This window comes from Sinocyclocheilus rhinocerous, unplaced genomic scaffold, assembly GCF_001515625.1.
Source record: "Sinocyclocheilus rhinocerous isolate Xijiao unplaced genomic scaffold, SAMN03320098_v1.1 scaffold1784, whole genome shotgun sequence".
NCBI classification, from domain to species: domain Eukaryota; kingdom Metazoa; phylum Chordata; class Actinopteri; order Cypriniformes; family Cyprinidae; genus Sinocyclocheilus; species Sinocyclocheilus rhinocerous.
This window is the reverse complement of record NW_015624569.1, coordinates 90,458-112,043: the sequence shown is the minus strand read 5'-3', so window position 1 is coordinate 112,043 and position 21,586 is coordinate 90,458. Positions and strand designations below refer to the sequence as shown.

General features: G+C 35.8%; 1 protein-coding gene across 3 annotated transcripts in view; it reads right to left on the bottom strand.

Moving 5' to 3' along the window:
* phf21b (PHD finger protein 21B) overlaps nucleotides 1–21,586 on the bottom strand; it is a 70,866-nt gene that overhangs the window by 14,343 nt on the left and 34,937 nt on the right. For all 3 annotated transcript variants that reach the window (XM_016557746.1, XM_016557732.1, XM_016557740.1), the window contains exons 2-5: nucleotides 12,561–12,704; nucleotides 11,819–11,896; nucleotides 3,227–3,319; nucleotides 502–846 (exon numbers count right to left, since the gene is read on the bottom strand). In XM_016557746.1, coding sequence (XP_016413232.1) covers nucleotides 502–846; nucleotides 3,227–3,319; nucleotides 11,819–11,896; nucleotides 12,561–12,590 — 546 coding nt within the window. In that variant the 5' untranslated portion in view covers nucleotides 12,591–12,704. The remainder of the gene's footprint in view (nucleotides 1–501; nucleotides 847–3,226; nucleotides 3,320–11,818; nucleotides 11,897–12,560; nucleotides 12,705–21,586) is intronic.

Below are 21,586 nucleotides of genomic sequence, written 5' to 3'. Positions count from 1 at the left end.
TTTAACTTCTTTTGGACGGATGCATGCAACACCCACTGAGTGCCATGAAACAGCTTGAAAGATCAAATACAATTTTTAATATACCTCCGACTGGATTCGTCTGAAAGAAGAAAGTCATATACACCTAGGATGACTTGAGGGTGAGTAATTTATGGGCTAATTTTCATTTTTTTGGGTGAACTAACCCTTTAAATCAACTGAACAGATAATGTGCATCTAATTAGCATTTGCCACAGTGTGACACTAACGGCATCATGCAAGTTGAAAACTAATTCAGCAAGCAGAGCAGCATGTTTATTAGGTAAGTAGGTGATGAAAGATCTTCTGACCTTGCAGGGCTGAAAGGGGTGAACTAACCCTTTAAATCAACTGAACAGATAATGTGCATCTAATTAGCATTTGCCACAGTGTGACACTAACGGCATCATGCAAGTTGAAAACTAATTCAGCAAGCAGAGCAGCATGTTTATTAGGTAAGTAGGTGATGAAAGATCTTCTGACCTTGCTGTCAGGGCTGAAAATCAGCGGTTGCACCTTAATGGCCTCGGTTACACCTGACACCCCATGGGCTGCAGGCGAGGCTGCTGAGATGATGGCGTAAGCCACCCCTGGACTTGCGGAGGCTGTGGACGTGCTCGGCGCAGACGAGGGCAAAGAGGAACTCTCTTCCTGCCCGTTGGACAGTCTCTTGTGACTGAAGGTGCTGTTGGCAGTTGGCAAAGATGCGCCTTGGCTCTTTGGGCTGACCACAGCCATGCCCTGCAGCACGGCCAGCGTTTGACCGGACTGCTGCTCTCGGCATGGGCTGTGGGGAAGGCTGTCTGGAATGAGAGTCTTTGGCCTGACCTAAAAAGACACAGAACACAAAGTTTATTTTCCTAAGCAGCAGATGGTTCTTGGCTTTGGCTTCAAATATTTTGATCTCTTAAACAAAATCATTCAATCTTTCAGGTCAAGTTTCTGTCAGCTTTTGATTGACATTTGCTTAGTTGCAGGTTATTTTGGATGAAGTTTGGCTTGTTTATGATCTCTTTATTAAATAAATCTCAGATGTTTATGTCATAAATTAATAGTTTGTGTATAAAATTCTATGTGAGCACAAAGTTTTCTGTTTATTTTCACTTGTGTCATTTCAAATGCATTTTTCCATTACTCTACAAAGCTGATGATGGAGGAATTTTACCCCTGCAATCGTTATTTATAGAGCAAGTTCCATCCATTAAGATATAGATGACTTTTTTCTTCAGTAGAACGGTAAAGAAGATTTTTAGCTGAAACCACGATTTTTGGTGATTCATGTTCATTTTAGAGTCAAAAAAAGCATATACAGGCAACACAAAATCAATACCTATGGATCCTGACAATATATTGAGGTCTTATGAAGGGAAACAATCAGTCTGTGGAAGAAACTACAAATCAGTCAAAAATAATTTGCAAAATAAGCCAATATACGTCCGTATATGATCCAAGAATGTTTTTGCCAACTTATTCAGTTATTCCAGAAGAACACTCAACTGAGGAAACATTGGGGACCAAAGAACTGATGAGCAGTTATAAAAGCATGCGTGAACCGAGCACTTGAATAAAGGGGCGATATGAAAGTTTTTATAGTGTTTATGTAAAAAGGTGAGTTGATTAAAACCAGTTTATTCACTATGTTTTAGACATGTAAAACATATGCGTTTCACATCATTATTGGGTGCTTTAATAACATAACTGTGTATTAGTGGTCGACCGATATATCGCCAAGGCCGATATATCGGCCAATATTTGGCATTTTTCAAATATCGGCATCGGCCGATAAGTTTTTCTGTTTGGCCAATGCGTTCGACTTTTATTTTGACGGCGCCGAGAATGGCAGCACCTGAACACACAGTGCTCACATTCTCCCTCTTGTTCGCTGTCGTCATTCAGTTCTGTCTAATATAGATAGAAGTCTATCTAATAATCAGATAGAACTGTTAAACAAAGGAATTAAAATGTATACAAAAATATTATAACGATTGCTTTAATATTATTAGTAATAGAAAGGCACATATTATAATACTTTCTTGTTTGCCGTCAGCATTCAGCAAATATGCATTTATATCATTTAAACAAATCTTTGAATGACTAACGAACATTTAATTTCGCAAACCTTGCAGACTTAAGCCCCGTTCACACCAAGAACCCAATGCACACAAACTTCCCAGAATACTGAGTGCCCTGTTGGTTACAGTGTTTACTTCCTTTTTAATTATATTTTTATTAAATATTTATTTATTTGTGATATACTTTGTCATCTAAAGTATAAGTATGTTTATTTAACATAATTATTTTTTAATCCATTTTCAAATGATTTCAAATTTCTCAAATATCAGTTAAAATAAATAAAATTATATCGGCTTTATATCAGCCATCGGCCACCCTGCTTGCCAAGATATCGGCATCGGCTGTAAAAAAAATAAATAAATATCGGTCGACCACTACTGTGTATACGTGACTTAATTACATGATTACATGAACAAGCTGGTGAAATGGTTATCTAAACCAGTTCATTAGAATGAACTGTCCAAAAGAACCAGTTTGCAGAAAAAAACTTTCCTCTTTGTCTGAAGCTATGGATTACAGGTAATAAAGTTGAAAATAATGTTCAATTTCTAGCACAGACAATCGTTTCACTTCATAAGACCTCAATATAATGTCAGGAACCACGGGTATTAATTTTGTTTTGGCAGTATATTCTTTTTTGATTCTCAAAGTGATGGTAGCCATCAACTTGCATTTTATGAATCACCAAAAACTAAGGTTTCAATCTTCTATACTGTCCTACTGAAGAAAATACATTACCTGAGGGTGACTAAATTAACAACAAATTTTAATTACTGGGTGAACTATTACTTTAAGACATACACTACCTTAAATTTTAATCAAGTCTTTGTTGATGAAAAGGATACTATATGTCAACTACTCAAGTTCATTAATTTATTCAATAATTACAAAAAATGAAACTCTCTTAAAGGAAAGAATAAAGTAGTGATAAAAAGCAATAAAATAAATAAAATAGTCCGCTATGAATCTCTCTCATTCTCACTTTAAGCTGCTCCTGTTAGGGGTCACTACAGTGGATTATCTACGCTTGCTGTGTCTTTGACATGTTTTAAAAGTGCCTTCTATGAAATTTTTTTTGTAAATAATAAGGTTTCATGAATACAGGTTTGAGTGTTTTTCTAATGTTGTGTATTACCTGAGGTAGCACACTGGGTGAGTGTCCTGCCAGCCACTGCAGAGAGCTGATGTGAGGCACCTTTATTGGGATCGCGGTGAGGGCTCCCAACATCTGTCAGACAGAAACCAAACATATGATGAGACAGGAATAGCAATCATTTCAGAGGTTAGGAGGACAGAATGATGAAAAACATACATAATTACGTAGTTACTTCATCTACTGCTCATGCTAAACAGCCAAACAGAACAGAAGAGCCAGATTCATTTTCATGAAGTGGTTCTTCTAATTGTGCTTTTCAGTGAATTGAAACAAAAACTGGTGCACAAACATGCTCTTGGGATTGACTCATTTCATGGCTCATTTTGAGTCAGTCATTAAGTGGTGATTCAGGTGATGACTTATGTTTTAGTGAGGTAGTTTAACTTATTTATTGGTAAGAATAAATCAGTGGATCAGAGGGTTGGACGATTGATCTGGACAGTTATTTCTTTATACTAATTTGTACAAGTTTGACTGATTCATTAATCCTCTGAAACATGATCACACTGGTGTCATTTGAAAATTCAAATCTGCATATGAAACTGCATTAGAAACGGTCAACCATTCAATATATTCTCTTTTTATGATACAAACATTCAAATAATCACAGAAGTAACTAGCATAACATTCAAATAATCACAGAAGTAACTAGCATAAGTTCATAGTTATCTGCCGCTGATGTCTACAGTGGCAGTCAAAAATAGAGTATGATGTAATAGAGATTCTCACTTTAAACTTCAGTATGTCATCTGGGTACTTTTTGCCTACTGCTTAATGAATAATCTTAATTCAGACATATTACTCTATTCACATGTTGTTTACCCCACATGATTTAATATATAAACAACATATTTTTCTTAAATATATACATGCATGTGTTTGTATTTATATATACATAATAAATATACACAGTACACACTCAGATATTATGTAAACAAAAACGTTTATTTTGGATGCGATTAATCGCGATTAATCGTTTGACAGCACTAGTTTTAACTTAACATTTTAACATGTTAAGTTCGCAGTAATCACTTGTAATCACATGTTGACTGATGAATAAAGACGAGAAGTTTGAGCTCTGTAATGTCACTTCATTTTTTTATTTTAATAATTTATTCATTTAGTTTTGTATTTTAATGTTTTATAAAGACCCTGAGTACCATATTGCTTAAATAAGGACTAATAAGGACTCTTGTGGAGATTTAACCCCTCAGCCATATATAATAGCATTATAAATACACTCTAAATATTAAATTTGCTTCTAAAGCTTTAGTTTGCTGTAGACACTGTAATGTCATCCATGGCCACAGTGAGCACCGATTTTGCACTTCATGTCCTGCTGTCACAGGGGTCTTATATAACCAGAAGAATACAAGACAAAAGAGTTTGAGACGTACTGCTTTAAAATCCCTCTCAGTCACTCATCTCAGTCTACTGTGCAGTAGCGAACCGACATGAGGAGGTGGGGCAGCCTGCGGCCTGTTCCCATGACAACGGTCCGGATGAAATGTCTTGCTCCGTCAGGGCTGTGATTTTAGTAATTGCTGAATCCCAGCAGAGAGAGAGAGAGAGCGACAGCAGTAACCTTGAGCTGCGGCATTCAGCTTGTAGTTTGTGAAAGTACTGAATTAAACAGCAGGCCTGCAGTGAATTACCCATCAGCCCCTGCAGCTGCCATAAGAACGAAATGTCAGGTGAACGCTAACAATTCTGCTCTTTCCTGGAACGTCACGGACCGTTTGAGGATTCAGAGGCCTGATTAGACATGTGTAGGAGTGAAATGAGTGTAAAAGACTCCTCACACAATGATAGAGGAACAAGACTGAAACATTTCCAGCAGGAGTTTATGAACAGTCAGAAGCTATAAAGCTTATTCTGGCCTGGAGCCCCATTATGCTTTGTAATGGTAAACTGAAGCACCTATTTTTAGCTGTTTATCAGAACATTTCAAATGCAATAGTCTATTTTTGGGGTCCACAAAAGAAATAAAGTCATTTAGGTTTGGAATGGCACAAGCGTGAGTTGTCATAAATCTTATGGCTGTTTAAACAACTGCTGTAATCACTGACGTTAAACATTACTAAACATTTTCATTAAATCACTAAACATTTTTATTATACTGTATGAAACATTCTGTGTGGCCTTATATGTCTTAATGTTATGAAAACAAAACACTTTTACTAAGTATTTTTAAGTATTTTGCTTGTTTTCCAGTAAAATAACTTAAAATCTTTAAGATTAATTTAGATGTCAAGCAACACCATAGAAGATATTAAGCTTTGTTACGAGTTCAAAACGTACCACCAAATTAATTCAAGAAAATTCAGATTCTACAATTCATCAATCAATAAAAAATGCAAGTCTTCTCATAGCATTTTTAGCAAAATTATGTAGTAAAAATGTATATATTGTTGTTTGTTATATTGTTATAAACACGTTTTTCCTTGTTCAGCTGCTAAAATATCTACAGAAAACAGTTATATGACAGAATATTAGTTCACTACTTTTCTCACATTACAAGCAATATAAAAAGAAATAACCAAAAAACTGTGCATGACAAAACCTAAATAGCTCTTAACACAGAAGTTCTTATGATAATAATGTCACATTAAAAAAATGACTTGTATATCCTCTCTCACTAGTGGTCCAATACCAGAAAACACCACATGGAGGCGCTGTGAGCAGTTAAAATACTACAGTTAATAAAGCCACTATCTTCAGCAGTTTGGCCTAAGAGGAAATTACACTTACGGATGAGTGTTTTATAGGCAGAGAGGGAAAACTACAGTGACATTTATCTCGATACAGTTGGACCCAAAGCATATACATTATATTTGTTTTTCCTTCCTCTACTGAAAAGGACAGTTGACTTCAACCATGGAGACAGATAAACAACCAACCTTAAAAAGGTAACATTAAACTAACATCTATTATTTCACAGTATTAAATAAAAAAAACATAACCTTACATGTTAACTGAACCAGGATAGTAATAATATTTTGGAAATGAAATGAAGCAATCAAAATGTGTCATCAGAACAACCCTGTGCTTTTCTCTCCACACATGTAGACGCTGTGCAATTCAATTAACACTTGACACTTGCTGTGTCACTGGTGTGTGGGAGTTATTAGTGATGCTTTTTGGACCGGAGTGTGCTACTGTGGCTGTTTGTAGCACAGCACCCCAATGCTGACTTATCAGCTGGGCATAAACATCGGCACAGAGCCCATCTCCATTTAGGTGGCTCCTCTGTAAGACTACACTAGATACAACTGGAAGCGTCAAAGCTGCAGATCATGTCAAAACATTTTCTAACACTGATGAATGGAAAAGACGGCAGGGTTTTGACACGGGTTTTAAATTTGAACTTTAAATTCGACACAGCATCTTAAAGACAGTGTTCATGCGTGAGGTGAGCGAGATGTGGCAAAATGGTTAAAGACTGCCATCTAGGACATGTTTACATAAAAAAAAAAAAACTTGAATGCAGTGCAGTGAAACAAACATAAAACTTTTCATGGTTAAAATATTTTACAGTGAAATAAGATGCTCTTTCCTTGTCCCTATCTATTAATTTATTTAAAAATATAGATAAAAAATATAATTAATATATAAAATGACTTAAAATACACTTTCATAAGAAAACCTTGTTTACGCTTCTGATATTTTGCATTATTAAAATTTGTATAATTTCATATTTAAGCATGTCAAATCAAAGTCACATGGTGCAACCAACAGGCAAAAACAAACAAACAAAAACCCCCATAAAAACCATAGAGGACCCTCATGGGCAGAGTTTAGGACCTGCATAGTTTAGATCCAAGCCCAATCAAACACCTGACAGTTATTTTCAAGTAATCCTGAAGATTTTGGTGAAGTTTTTTAAACCGTTTTATTATTGTTGGACCTAGACAATGCAAAATAGTGGACGTCGAGGGCTTGAGTTGCTCACCCCTTCTTATGACTGTGTGTCAAGGTCAAATACATAATTTTTACTTTTTTATGACAAAGCAAGGTTATTTCAGGTTGTAAATTGTTATGTTGTGACTGGCCAAATATTTATGATATTAATAAATAATTCATATTTGTACACAATATTCATTACCCTGAAAAAAATAATAAAGATTAACATTTACATGTATTCATTTAGCAGAAGCTTTTATCCAAAGCGACCTAAAAATGAGGAATACAGCAAGTCTTATCTTAAGGAGGCGATAAAATGAGAAGTGCTCACAAACATTGACCAGAATAATAGAAATTAGAACAGGGAGGGAAATAACTCTGTCTTACTCTGGCAGACTTTAAAAGCACCTAATGAACAAGTGATTTTATGCCATTTTTTGAGTCACAAAATTGTATGTTTCAACAATGGTAATTAAATCTATTCAATTGATTCCTGGAAACCAACATCAAGAATTTCCACTCGAAATAAGTCTCTTTTGTTTGACATTGACATCGCTGGGAAACAGCAGAGAAATACTTCTGACTGCTGCCTAACAAAAGTAAAGACATCAGGTGGAGGTTGTAAATAAGCAGACAGAAGAACTACCTTTCTGAAAGATGTGCTGCTGGACTCCATTTTTATGGACTTGGTAAATAATGAACCCAATCTCTGAGCTCAATCTGTTGCCTAATATTCCTCTTTTGTGTTTCCTGTGTTGAAATACATGTTGCCTCCTGAAGCAACATTGTTCATCTCATTTGCACATGGACACTAATAATCATGCTATTACATGCATGTTTTTAGGTCTAATTTAATAATACACGTACATATTATTCATACATTGTTTTACAGGCGAATAATAGGAAAAGAAACCCTAATAATAAGATTAAGTTATAACACTCCAGCTTTGTTATATACAAATTGTTTTGAAATAAAAATGCTGTAGTGATGTTTTTAAATCTGTGAACATTTACTGTGTGCTTTTAATTTACATTTATGCAGCAGATGCTATTATCCAAATCATCTTACATTGCATTCAAGGTATACATTTCTTGCTTTCCCTCGGAATTGAACTTTTAACCTTGATATTTGATAGTGAACATGTACTACTGTCTGGGCTACAGGAAATCCTGGCTTGTTTCATCCGTTCAAACTATACATAATTTGATCTATCATTCTAGATCTAACATTCAAACATAGATATTTGATTAAATGCTTTTACCATCAAATTCTTCATTTTGACAAGCTATTTGATCTTTTTAACATTCTAACATTTACAAATATTACATTCCCTGCATGCTTTTACTATCCAGTTCTACAAACTTAAAAAAAAAAAAAAAAGATATTCTTTACAAATTAGTTTTAAATTTGCTGTATACTTGTCTAATCTATTTCGTCCTTAAAAAAGGTATATCATTCAAAAGACTCTCAACAATTACGCTACACTGTTCACTGGCGATGTGTAAGTCCAATCATATAAACTTTGGTAAAAATGTTGCTAATTCTTATAACAAAACATTAAAAATCCTCACCAACTACAACTATTGGATGTTTTATCCTTGTTGTTTTTGTAGCTTGTAAAACTGCTTCATATGGTACATGTGTGCTGAAATGATGCTGTTAGTATGTGCATCCACACCGGACCACAATCCACGTATTATCCGGCTCCAAATGACTGGCCAGGTGGTCTGAGATGTCTCCCCCCTCCCGTATTCATCAACAAAACAAAAAGGCTGTGATTGGTTCTCCTCCTCCAGTCTGATGGGTGTTTTAGGGTTTGAATCAGTGGGCAGCTGGGAGAGCTGAAAACAGCTTCACTCTCCCAAACAATACAGCCATAAAAGGCAGTAAAACAATCCCAGCGTTCCAGCATGAAGGAGGGGGAAGGGAGAGAGTGGGGGGAGGAAGAGTGAAAGAAGCAGTGGAGGGGGTGACTACTCATGCGAATAAAGAGTCTTTTCTGTTGGGAAGGTCTTTGCTATTATTTATGAAGACCTGCACCAGGACACACTCCAACCAGAGCAGGCAATATTTTTCATCTGATATAAACAATGAGGCAACGGGTGACTGTAAAATAGGTTGGAACATTGTACCTGTTCACCCAAACAACGAAAATATTGTTTTGTTTACAGAAGTTTGTGAACAGATTATTTCAGTGTTCTTATGGTTGACTGTTTTTATAAGTGTGAGCAGCAAAAGTACAATGTGTCGCAATACTGCACTTTGAGTCTCTAAGCAAATAAATCACTGAAAATATATAGATTTTTTGTTTGTAGAAGTTTGTGGACAAACACGTTTAATGTTTTGTTGGCTGAGCATAATACAACCAACAACACAAGGCAAGACAGTACTGTGAGTAAGTGAGTGAAGAACAATACTCGTAATACAGTCATACCTTGCTGCAATTTTCAACAACACACGCCAAACATCTTCCCAAACTTGTTATGAGAAGTATTTAATAACCCGTTTTCCAAAAAAGAGAGCCATGTATAAGTAAACCATATATTGCTGAGACTGTGTGTTTATTGTCTTCATGTTTAATCAAAGCGTTTCTCTTTACTTTTAATTTAGCTACAGCGATAGCTCAATGCCTTCATCCATATAAGGGATCTCCTGGAACGTCAGAAGATACACACTTTGAGTCTCTAAGCAAATAAATCACTGAAAATATATAGATTTTTTGTTTGTAGGAGTTTGTGGACAAACACGTTTAATGTTTTGTTGGCTGAGCATAATACAACCAACAACACAAGGCAAGACAGTACTGTGAGTAAGTGAGTGAAGAACAATACTCGTAATACAGTCATACCTTGCTGCAATTTTCAACAACACACGCCAAACATCTTCCCAAACTTGTTATGAGAAGTATTTAATAACCCGTTTTCCAAAAAAGAGAGCCATGTATAAGTAAACCATATATTGCTGAGACTGTGTGTTTATTGTCTTCATGTTTAATCAAAGCGTTTCTCTTTACTTTTAATTTAGCTACAGTGATAGCTCAATGCCTTCATCCATATAAGGGATCTCCTGGAACGTCAGAAGATATATTACTTCTGTGAGGCACCTTCCAGCTTCCAGTATAAATGAAATTTTACATGTTTAGCACTCAATAATGCTCACACTGACCTATTTTGGGTAAAAATAGGAAAAATTAAATTTCTCTCGAAAGAAATTTGAAATAAACATGAGAGAATCCAAATGATCATACTTTTGGATGAAAAGGGACGTTTAGAAGATGATTCTGAGAAGTGTACAGAATTTTTTTTCTAAGTGGATGTACAAGAGGTTCACATTTCATATTTAAGACATGGATGCCTGACCTCCTGACAAAAAGTAAGAAATTGTTGTCATATAGGTCTAGTTCATAATAATATAATATTTTATAACAAAACATTAATGCCTTTTCCCACTGAACACGAAAATTCAGCGCGAATGTTGGGCACGATGACGCTTTCGAATCGAAACAATAGATCCCTATGGGGCTATTCACACTAGGCGCAAACATTCACGGCGCAAAAAAGCAAGGATTTTTTTATTCGTCCCGTGTGTCGATTTTTTTCCCCATCGCTCCACGATGAAATGGGCCATCCAATTAGATTTGAGCTAAGATCACTTGCCCGGAGCAGCAGCTCTTGCACAAAAAGGCGAGAGTGGTGGCGCTGTTTCGAAAACCAGTGTAAACAAACACCGAAGAAGAGTAGGCTATTCCGATAGTGGATGCCGAGTTCTTGTTATCATTGGTATCTGAGAACAGATTTATTCTCACATGTTCTTAATATAATTTCTATTAATTCTCCACTGAATTATGTGATCTGGAGAGCACTGTCTGTTTTTGTGACAAATGACATTAATAATTACATACATTTTCAAGTGTAGCTTGAAGCTAATTGTACCTCTAATTATATTTTAGGATGTATTCTTGTAAGCATTATAGATATTCTTGTGTAGAACCAAACTTTATTTATCTTAATTTAATGCTGTATATTGAACAGCCTACGATGTTTATCCATATACGAAATACATATCTGAGGAAAAATGCATTGTTAGTCAGCGCCACCTAGCGTGCAAGATTGAATTAGCAGAAGGCGATCAATCGTTTCGCTGGCGATTCGCCGCGCTTTTTCGCATCGCGCTCAATGTGAAACGGCCATTAGACCTTTCTTATGGTTTATAGTTATAGGCCCCTCCATGTTAACAGATCACCTGCAGTTTTCCATAAAATAAAAGTTTTCTGTAAAGTATTATTATTAATAATAAATAGCCCTAGTGCAGCCCTAGTTTGTGGACAGATGAATGACCAACACACAAAACACAAAAGTGCAATTTTGAAAAGTCATAGCTCAACTTTCAGTTGTGTCAAATTACATGTCATCTACTCTGACTTAAGTGCACACTTTATACAAGGGTACAGTACTTCCAGGCAGAACTGACCAACATAAAGAAGGCCACATGGCTGAATGTATCATCTGTCACTGCATGATGCTGTGCATTACCATAATAATTTCGTGAGGTGGAGGGTCTGTTCCTTTTTCACGCTAAAGTATTTCAGAACGCTGTACTATATATGTGTGGATGGATTTATTGTACCTGTGGCTGGCTGATGTTAGTATAGTGTTGTGTAGTTGTACCTGTGAGCGGCTGATGTGCTGTCCGGCGGGTGTTTGGAGGTTGATGGGGGACGTCTGGAGCGTCTCAGAACTCAACGCCTTTTGTCCATTAATGTGTGCCGTCACCATGGAAACGGGAGTCTTTGCTGGCACCACAGAGATGGCGATGCTCTGGCTGGGCGGCTTGATGAAGGCGAGGGGTTTGGCGGCTGTCCCCACAGGACAACTTCTGACGGCGAGCTTCTGTCGCACAAAACACACAAACAGCAACGGGTCATTAACCCTGAAAACACTGATAACCTTAAGACCTCTGCACTGGATTAAAACTTTAATGGTAGATCTAACAGGAGTTTTCTTTTTGAACCAGTGCCATTCATGTCAGTTGCGTACAGGCATGCTAATTATCACGAATAATCAAAGTATTCGCCCAATTTCCAGCACACAAGCAGCTCGTACATAATGAAGAGATGAAATATAAAATGCGAGGCTGCTTTGATTCTTGTTTGTGCTCTTGCATCAGCTCAAGTTCAGGGACTCGGATTTAAGCGTGTACTTTAATGCAAGTGTGTTTATTTGTTGTTCAAAGTCTTCTTCCATTTCCTCTCATTTACCGTGGGAAATAATACAGCAGGTGATCAAACAGTCTTTAAAAGCAGAAAGTAGAGCAGCATTCAATTTCAAGTGTGTGTTGTGTAGAGTCGAGCATGGCATTTTTATGTATAAACTTCATATATGTGCTATTTTCAAATTATCAACTCAACGCCTTTTGTCCATTAATGTGTGCCGTCACCATGGAAACGGGAGTCTTTGCTGGCACCACAGAGATGGCGATGCTCTGGCTGGGCGGCTTGATGAAGGCGAGGGGTTTGGCGGCTGTCCCCACAGGACAACTTCTGACGGCGAGCTTCTGTCGCACAAAACACACAAACAGCAACGGGTCATTAACCCTGAAAACACTGATAACCTTAAGACCTCTGCACTGGATTAAAACTTTAATGGTAGATCTAACAGGAGTTTTCTTTTTGAACCAGTGCCATTCATGTCAGTTGCGTACAGGCATGCTAATTATCACGAATAATCAAAGTATTCGCCCAATTTCCAGCACACAAGCAGCTCGTACATAATGAAGAGATGAAATATAAAATGCGAGGCTGCTTTGATTCTTGTTTGTGCTCTAAACTTCATATATGTGCTATTTTCAAATTATCTTGAAGTTAATTCAACAGCTTTGCTATACAATGAAATGTATCTTGTTTTTAGGAATTCTAGGAAAACAAGTACAAGCTTTAAGCATGAATCATAAACTAAAGTTCTTTAAGGTTAATGATTATAACAAAAAAAACTATTATAATAATTAATATTAATGCTTCTAAAATGTATACATTTTATAAACATGATTGCTTTATTGCTAAATGTTCAGTTATTTTTGTTATAAGAAAAATGTTATTAAACCTTTTATACTGTATTATGACAGCACTTTTTTTAAAAACTAAATTTCAATACCGTGATAACACCGTATACCGTGATAAAAGCATTAGCAATTAATCGCAACATGAAAATTTGATACCGGCATATCCCTAATATATATAATATATTAAAAGAAATATTTTCTGATAACAAATCTTACCATGTTACATAATTCCACTTCCATTAAATGTATCTTGTTTTAAGGATACTTAAATATTTTACTGGAAAACAAGACTAAATCGATTTTTGACAGTGTGGATTATACAATCTGACGGTGCATGAGAAAGTGTCATCATCGCCCCACACACAGAAGCCTTCTTTTGCTCCGATCAGCACTGTTCACACTATAAGCGCTCTGAATATTTCATATTCCATTCCTGTTCTCATTTCTGAACTGCTTTTATGGTTTTCTGAGGACTGTGAGGGGGAAGGGAGCATGAGAAAGGGAGAGACAGGTCTTTCATATTCAGCTTTTCATATTCAGAGGCCATCTATCTGTAAAGAAGCATTTTCAATATGTTCTTCACATGTGAGCACCTACAGCCAATAAACCCTGACTGACACGTATATTCATAAATGTATATTCAGTTTATGACTGAAGAATCACATTACTTCTGCAGTGTGATGTGTTTGGGCAAGACACACCATCAAGATTTTTTTCAGTCACAGTCAAAGCTGCAAAACTGAAGGAAAGATCGTTTGCACTCAAACGTACAATTACCCGTGACACAACGATGACCATGTTAATAAGGAATAAGGTGTAAGAGATATAAGGGAGAGGATGGAGAGGTTCAGAAATAAATTCTTGATTTGTTTTACAAAATCCACTCAGATCTGCACATCGAACAAATGTTAATGCAGTAGAAACACATCAGGGTGCACACTCACTTTATTTTTATTTTTTGTGTGGTGAAATGGGTTAACAATATAATGAATGAAATACAGTCGTTGTTGCTTGCTGACGTGGCTGTAAGTAGCCAATGTATTCTTAGATCACATAGTATCTAAACTTTAACATCACAGTTTTGGTGTTCAATTTTTTGTCAGTTTCCTGTTAAATGCACAGCATTGTCACTAGGTTGTTAAATCAACAAAATAAAAATGCGAAATCTGCTGTGTCGTTCAAGTAGTTTGAATAGTTAGGTGTTGAAAATTGTTTTAACGCATTACTCTTGATGCAAATACTTCTATAATATAATAATTTTATTATTAATATTATATGAATTTAGCATTCTTTGCTCCATGTCAAGATTCTGCTTTTGGAGTGAATCTCCTATACTGTTATTTTTTTCACGTTTTCATGTTGCACGTTACGTTTAGTTTTGTTACAAACAAATCCGATTTTTCAAATGATAATATCTTCATTACCTTTTAGTACGAGTAGTTTGACTGTGAAAAGTATTTTACAATTTCTGTCACCAGTTTTGCATTGAGTTTCTCATTATTGCTGAATATGCTGGAAATGGTCTAAAGTTAAACATTCACCAATAAGGACAGGCTGTAGAGCTTTATAAACTCTTCCCCTAATTTATGACAAAGAAACAGCACAGGTGCAGCAAAAGTAATTTAAAATCACCGCAAATGCTCACCAATGTAGTGTGAATAGGGAGATTATTCGTATGTTATTCATTAATTCCCTCACAATGCATGAGGTGAGCTCTATTGTTTCTGAGGATCAATGTATGAATGTATCAATGTCCACAGGAAACCTCACACCCGGCATCTGGACACAACCTTTCACTGCTGCCTCATTCACCTTAAGACATGGCTGATTGTTTCAAAGGTCACCATATGAAGCAGATCCCCCCCACCCCTCAAAAGCACAAGGAACATGGGTAAGAAGATTAAAATGGTTTTACGCGAGATCCATCAGTATAAAATGGGCTGTTTATGAAGCAAATTATGTTTTCTTATGAACATGCTTTCGAAAAGTGTTTCGTATGTCAAAAATGGTGGTGTGATGTTGTGTTTGGAACTGTAAGTTGTCAAGTTAGTCAATTAAATTACCACCAGAACAACCACCACACGACACAAAAACACTGCTATCAAATGTATATATTATTAAATAATTCAAATAAATAGTAATATAAAATTAAGTGTATCACACAAATTTAAATACCACAAAGATGCCTGTGAATCATTTATCTGTGAATCACTTATCAGTGAATCTTTTTGCAACCTGTTCATGTAAATCTAAACAAACTGATTCACTCAAATGAATCAGACTTTACATATGATACTTTGCAAAACCAGTGTAGCATTTTGTCACGCTATACTGATTACCGATTTGGTCACACTTTATTTTAATGTGCCGTTGTTACAGTGTAATTACACAAATAACTACTAGGGCTGCACGATTAATCGAATGCGATTGTCATGCGCATCTTATCAGTAAAGCCGGTTCTGTAATCAGTAGTAAATCTCCAAAAATGCGAAATCTGCTGTGTCGTTCAAGTAGTTTGAATAGTTAGGTGTTGAAAATTGTTTTAACGCATTACTCTTGATGCAAATACTTCTATAATATAATAATTTTATTATTAATATTATATGAATTTAGCATTCTTTGCTCCATGTCAAGATTCTGCTTTTGGAGTGAATCTCCTATACTGTTATTTTTTTCACGTTTTCATGTTGCACGTTACGTTTAGTTTTGTTACAAACAAATCCGATTTTTCAAATGATAATATCTTCATTACCTTTTAGTACGAGTAGTTTGACTGTGAAAAGTATTTTACAATTTCTGTCACCAGTTTTGCATTGAGTTTCTCATTATTGCTGAATATGCTGGAAATGGTCTAAAGTTAAACATTCACCAATAAGGACAGGCTGTAGAGCTTTATAAACTCTTCCCCTAATTTATGACAAAGAAACAGCACAGGTGCAGCAAAAGTAATTTAAAATCACCGCAAATGCTCACCAATGTAGTATGAATAGGGAGATTATTCGTATGTTATTCATTAATTCCCTCACAATGCATGAGGTGAGCTCTATTGTTTCTGAGGATCAATGTATGAATGTATCAATGTCCACAGGAAACCTCACACCCGGCATCTGGACACAACCTTTCACTGCTGCCTCATTCACCTTAAGACATGGCTGATTGTTTCAAAGGTCACCATATGAAGCAGATCCCCCCCACCCCTCAAAAGCACAAGGAACATGGGTAAGAAGATTAAAATGGTTTTACGCGAGATCCATCAGTATAAAATGGGCTGTTTATGAAGCAAATTATGTTTTCTTATGAACATGCTTTCGAAAAGTGTTTCGTATGTCAAAAATGGTGGTGTGATGTTGTGTTTGGAACTGTAAGTTGTCAAGTTAGTCAATTAAATTACCACCAGAACAACCACCACACGACACAAAAACACTGCTATCAAATGTATATATTATTAAATAATTCAAATAAATAGTAATATAAAATTAAGTGTATCACACAAATTTAAATACCACAAAGATGCCTGTGAATCATTTATCTGTGAATCACTTATCAGTGAATCTTTTTGCAACCTGTTCATGTAAATCTAAACAAACTGATTCACTCAAATGAATCAGACTTTACATATGATACTTTGCAAAACCAGTGTAGCATTTTGTCACGCTATACTGATTACCGATTTGGTCACACTTTATTTTAATGTGCCGTTGTTACAGTGTAATTACACAAATAACTACTAGGGCTGCACGATTAATCGAATGCGATTGTCATGCGCATCTTATCAGTAAAGCCGGTTCTGTAATCAGTAGTAAATCTCCATCACGTGTTTTCAGATGGAGCAGCATTTACTACACAGAGCCGTAGTTCTGTGCTACGCAAAATCGCGTTCATAATCGCAGACCGATTTAATCGTGCGATTATGAAATCGAAGATATCGTTCTGCAATTATGAAAGCTGTATGCGTAGCTTGTTAGTGAACTACGGCTCTGTGTAGTAACAGGGGTCGACCGATAGCCTATGTGTTTTTCAAGGCCGATGCCGATACCGATTATTACAGATCAAGTAGACCGATAACCAATATTTTGAACCGATATATATGTCTGGTGTAAAAATGAAAATTAATGTCAAAATTAAGAAGTTGTCAAGTTAGTCAATTAAATTACCACCAAAACAACCACCACACGACACAAAAACACTGCTATCAAATGTATATATTATTAAATAATTCAAATAGTCATATCAAATTAAGTGTATCACACAAATTTAAATACCACAAAGATGCCTGTGAATCATTTATCAGTGAATCTTTTTGCAACCTGTTCATGTAAATCTAAAAATACTGATTCACTCAAATGAATCAGACTTCACATATGATACTTTGCAAAAGAGTCCATTACACTATTTTTAAGAACAGCTGAACTGGCTGACTTTATTAGTCAAATGAGCAACATCACCTCCTGAAGGCAAATCTGGAGGAGATCAGTTAAGTGTCTCAATCCATTCGTTAAATACAGTTACCATGTTTGACCTAAAACTGACAATATTCCTCCACATAGTAGTGTGATGTGTCTATGTATATAACATGTATGACATTTCATATACAAGTTATTTTACAGCATGCTCAGCAGCAGTGAGTTGACAGGGGTTGGTTGACGGTCTACACACATTATACACATCTACACACATTAAAGACTTTTACAGCACTATAATGAAGCGCTCGGACCTCTCTTGCCTCAGGCTAAACAAATCAGCCACGTGTCTCATGTCAACACTGAGCTTCCAGTTTCATTGTTCCTGATGAATTGAAAGGAAAAGAAATGTTCTCATATATTAAACACCTTTAAGGCTCTTCTCTTTGCCAGCATCATGATTCCTGTCAGAAAACCTACAAATTATTTAATATCCCACTGTGCTTCAAAAATTGCAATGATTTGATCTTCTAATACAGTATCTACTCAAAACTCTTCAGACATCAGTGGTTTCTGTGTAAAGACCTTCAGGTTTTATGGTCAAAGCAGTCCTGGTCTGGGTAACAGAACCCTGTTAGTGGAAAAGGGGCTTAATTTGGCATCAAACTCTCTTTGCAGAAGATCAAGGTCCATGCTTTATAGAGCTAGAGAGCTGTAGAAGATGTAGAGTAGGTTCCATCCAAATGACCTGAGCACCTCCTCAAACACAAACCCCTCAGTAAGATCTTTAAGATGCCTTCTCATTTTTGCTGTGGGCCTTCAAGCCATGACTATCGCATTAAATCTGGTCCACACCGCAGCTTATTCTAACCAAGAACCGCCCACTTGGACAGAAAATACAACTGAACCACAGTTTACTGTTTTTATGTTGTGGTGAAGGTAAATCGGCACCATAATAATACATAGATATACATTAGTGACACAAAACAGTTTGTGTCAAAGAATATCTGTTCAATTATTGAAAACTTTACACACATTTAACGTATGAGAGAAACTGAAGCTGTTTCAAAACTGCAACTAAATTTCGAGCTAGGCAAATGAATAATGACCCAACAGCTCATCAGAATCTAGCATGTTTTATATTGTTATTAGTAGCAGAATTAGCCTACTAGTAGTATCATAATCTTTTCAGTATTATTGTTCATTTTTTAATGATCTTTTAGCATCTGAAGCACTAACTACCAGCTCATAAGTTCTGTTAATATGTCTAATAAGCATTCATACATTTTCAATCAAGATGGTTGCTCCGTTTTAGTTGTAATTACTAAAATTATAACATAAATTGACTGATTTTTTTAATGCTATCAAACGATTAATCGCGATTAATCGCATTCAAAATAAAAGTTGTTTATTGTTGTTGTTTTTACATAATATATGTGTGTATACTGTGTACATTTATTATGTACATGTAAATACACACACATACAGTATATATTTTGAAAATATTTACATGTATATATTTATATTCATATAATTTATATTGTATATAAATATATTTAAAATATAAACAACACATTTTTTCTTAAATATATACATGTATGTGTGTATTTATATATACACACATACATGTATATATTTAATAAATATACACAGTACACACATATATTATGTAAAAAAAAAAACGTTTATTTTGGATGCGATTAATCATTTGACAGCACTCATTTTTTTATTAAAAGTGTAGTTGATATGCTTTTAGACCACATCACATATGAATGTGCATCTTTGTTAAAATCTGTGGATTTTATGAAGAAAAGAAATTTGAAATGTACCAAACCATTCATATAACAAGGTGTGCATGGACGGTTGCAGAGATCAAGAATAATTCATATGAAGTGGAAGCTACTGGTTTCATCTAATAAACAACAAACAAACCTTGTCATGTGACTGTCTACAACAAGAACAAAACTGGATCCTGACTCCCAATTTCCCCCAAACTAACAGTTGTCTATTGCCGATTTAGGCCCTTCAACAGTTGACAGCAGCCATTGACATCCATAGTATGGAAAAAAAAATATTATGGAAGTCAATGGCTTCTATCAACTATTTGGTTAACAATATTATTCAAAATATCTTCTTTTGTGTTCAGCAGAAGAAAGAAACTCATACAGGTTTGGAACAAGTGGAGGGTGAGTAAATGATAACAGTTATATTTTTGTTTATACTATCACTTTAACACGACACAAGAACATATTCAATAAACAAATCAAAGTCTTTCAACTGCCTCCATTTCAATGATCTGAAATACCAAAAACTCATTTCTTTCACCATGTCTGATGAAAGCGCAGCTCTCTTTAGTTTCTCAGCACAATGAAAGACAGTATTGTACTGTATTCAGAAACTGATTGTAACGCCCCTGTGGACTGTTTGTTGTGGTTTCTTCCCTTTGTGTTGGTTTAGCCCGTCTAATCATTAGTTAATCACCGTCATTGTGCTCACCTGTCTGCCTCTAATTATTCACCCCATATTAGTTCCTGTCTGTCTGAGCATTGGTGTCGGTTATTGTTAATGTTACCCCGAGTGTGTGTCTCACCTACCTGAACCTGCCTTGTTGTGTCTACAATAAATGTCATTATTGGAATCCTTGTCGTCCTCGTCGTCCTGCCTGCCTCCACACACCCGTTCCGTGACACTGATCATTTTCTTGCTTTAATAAAGCTGCAGATCAATATTCAGACAGCTGCCTATGCTTCTGCATTCTGCCTGTGAGATTCAACATGGCACTTCATCTCACAGTGAATCACTATTTCATTACACGCACACAAATGAAATGCCATATGTGAGCTCCGGCAGCCTCTATGACTGCTGTTGAAATCAATCTTTACTGAACTATTGCAGGCGTTCGCGTGTGAATGTGACAAGTGAAACTACATCTTGTTTCTTTTATTGTGTGTGGTGGAGCACGACAGCCTGAGTCCAGTTCAGTTTGACTCTTCTGTTGCTGTATAACAAATGGCTTGCATCATTTCCAGTGTCATTTTCCAGATGAAAATGTGCCATACGCTTAAAATTTCCTCAATGTTTGCTAACATTTATTTCCACTAGAAGGGTACATGAAATCTTGATTGGATTTCTCTCCTAGGAAAACTGTCTTTTACATTGTGAGGGGGGAAAAACGGTTCAACATAATGATTGTTTCACAAACATTTCTGGATCGATCCACATAAAAAAATAACTGGAATTTTATTTATTAATAATTCTAAGTGATTCAGTTAAGGGCAGTGAGTGATTTTCTCTTTGTCTTTACGTTTTGATTAGATTAACATTAATGACACAGACAGCAACAGGTTTATTGGGCTGCTGTCACTTAAGACTGAATACACAGATCCAATATATTGATACCATCCAGTTTTCACCCAACTGATTGTTCACTTATGACATAACCGACTGTGTTTACTATTTCCACACGCTGAGTATTTTGACATAACTGTGTTTGAATTTGACTATTCAAGCGTAATAGAACGTGAAAGAGAATGAAGTGATTTCGGGATTGCATGCTGTCTGAGAGAGGTGGCTTCCTGTGTGTGTGAGTCAGTCAGTCAGCGTGAGCACCACATTGAGTTCTTTTTCACAGCTTATTGCTCTTAATAACAGTTATCAAAACTTCAAGTAATACTATGTGGATATATTTACATACCATTGATTAACAAACATTTTTCTCTTGTTTTCCTTAAAGGGGTCTAAACCTCAAGGTATAAAATTGTGCTGCTAGGTTTTTTTTTTTTTTTAAATAATCATTTTGTTAGTGCTGGGCGGTATGACCAAAAATTTATATCACTGTATTTTTCAAAATTATACCGGTTCCACGGTACATGACAGTATTTTTTTTTTCATGCATGACCGGGTGTTAACCATATTTTCTACTGATTGAGAGAGGAAATAATGCCTGTCATGATGAGTGAATATTGTCAAAAAATACCA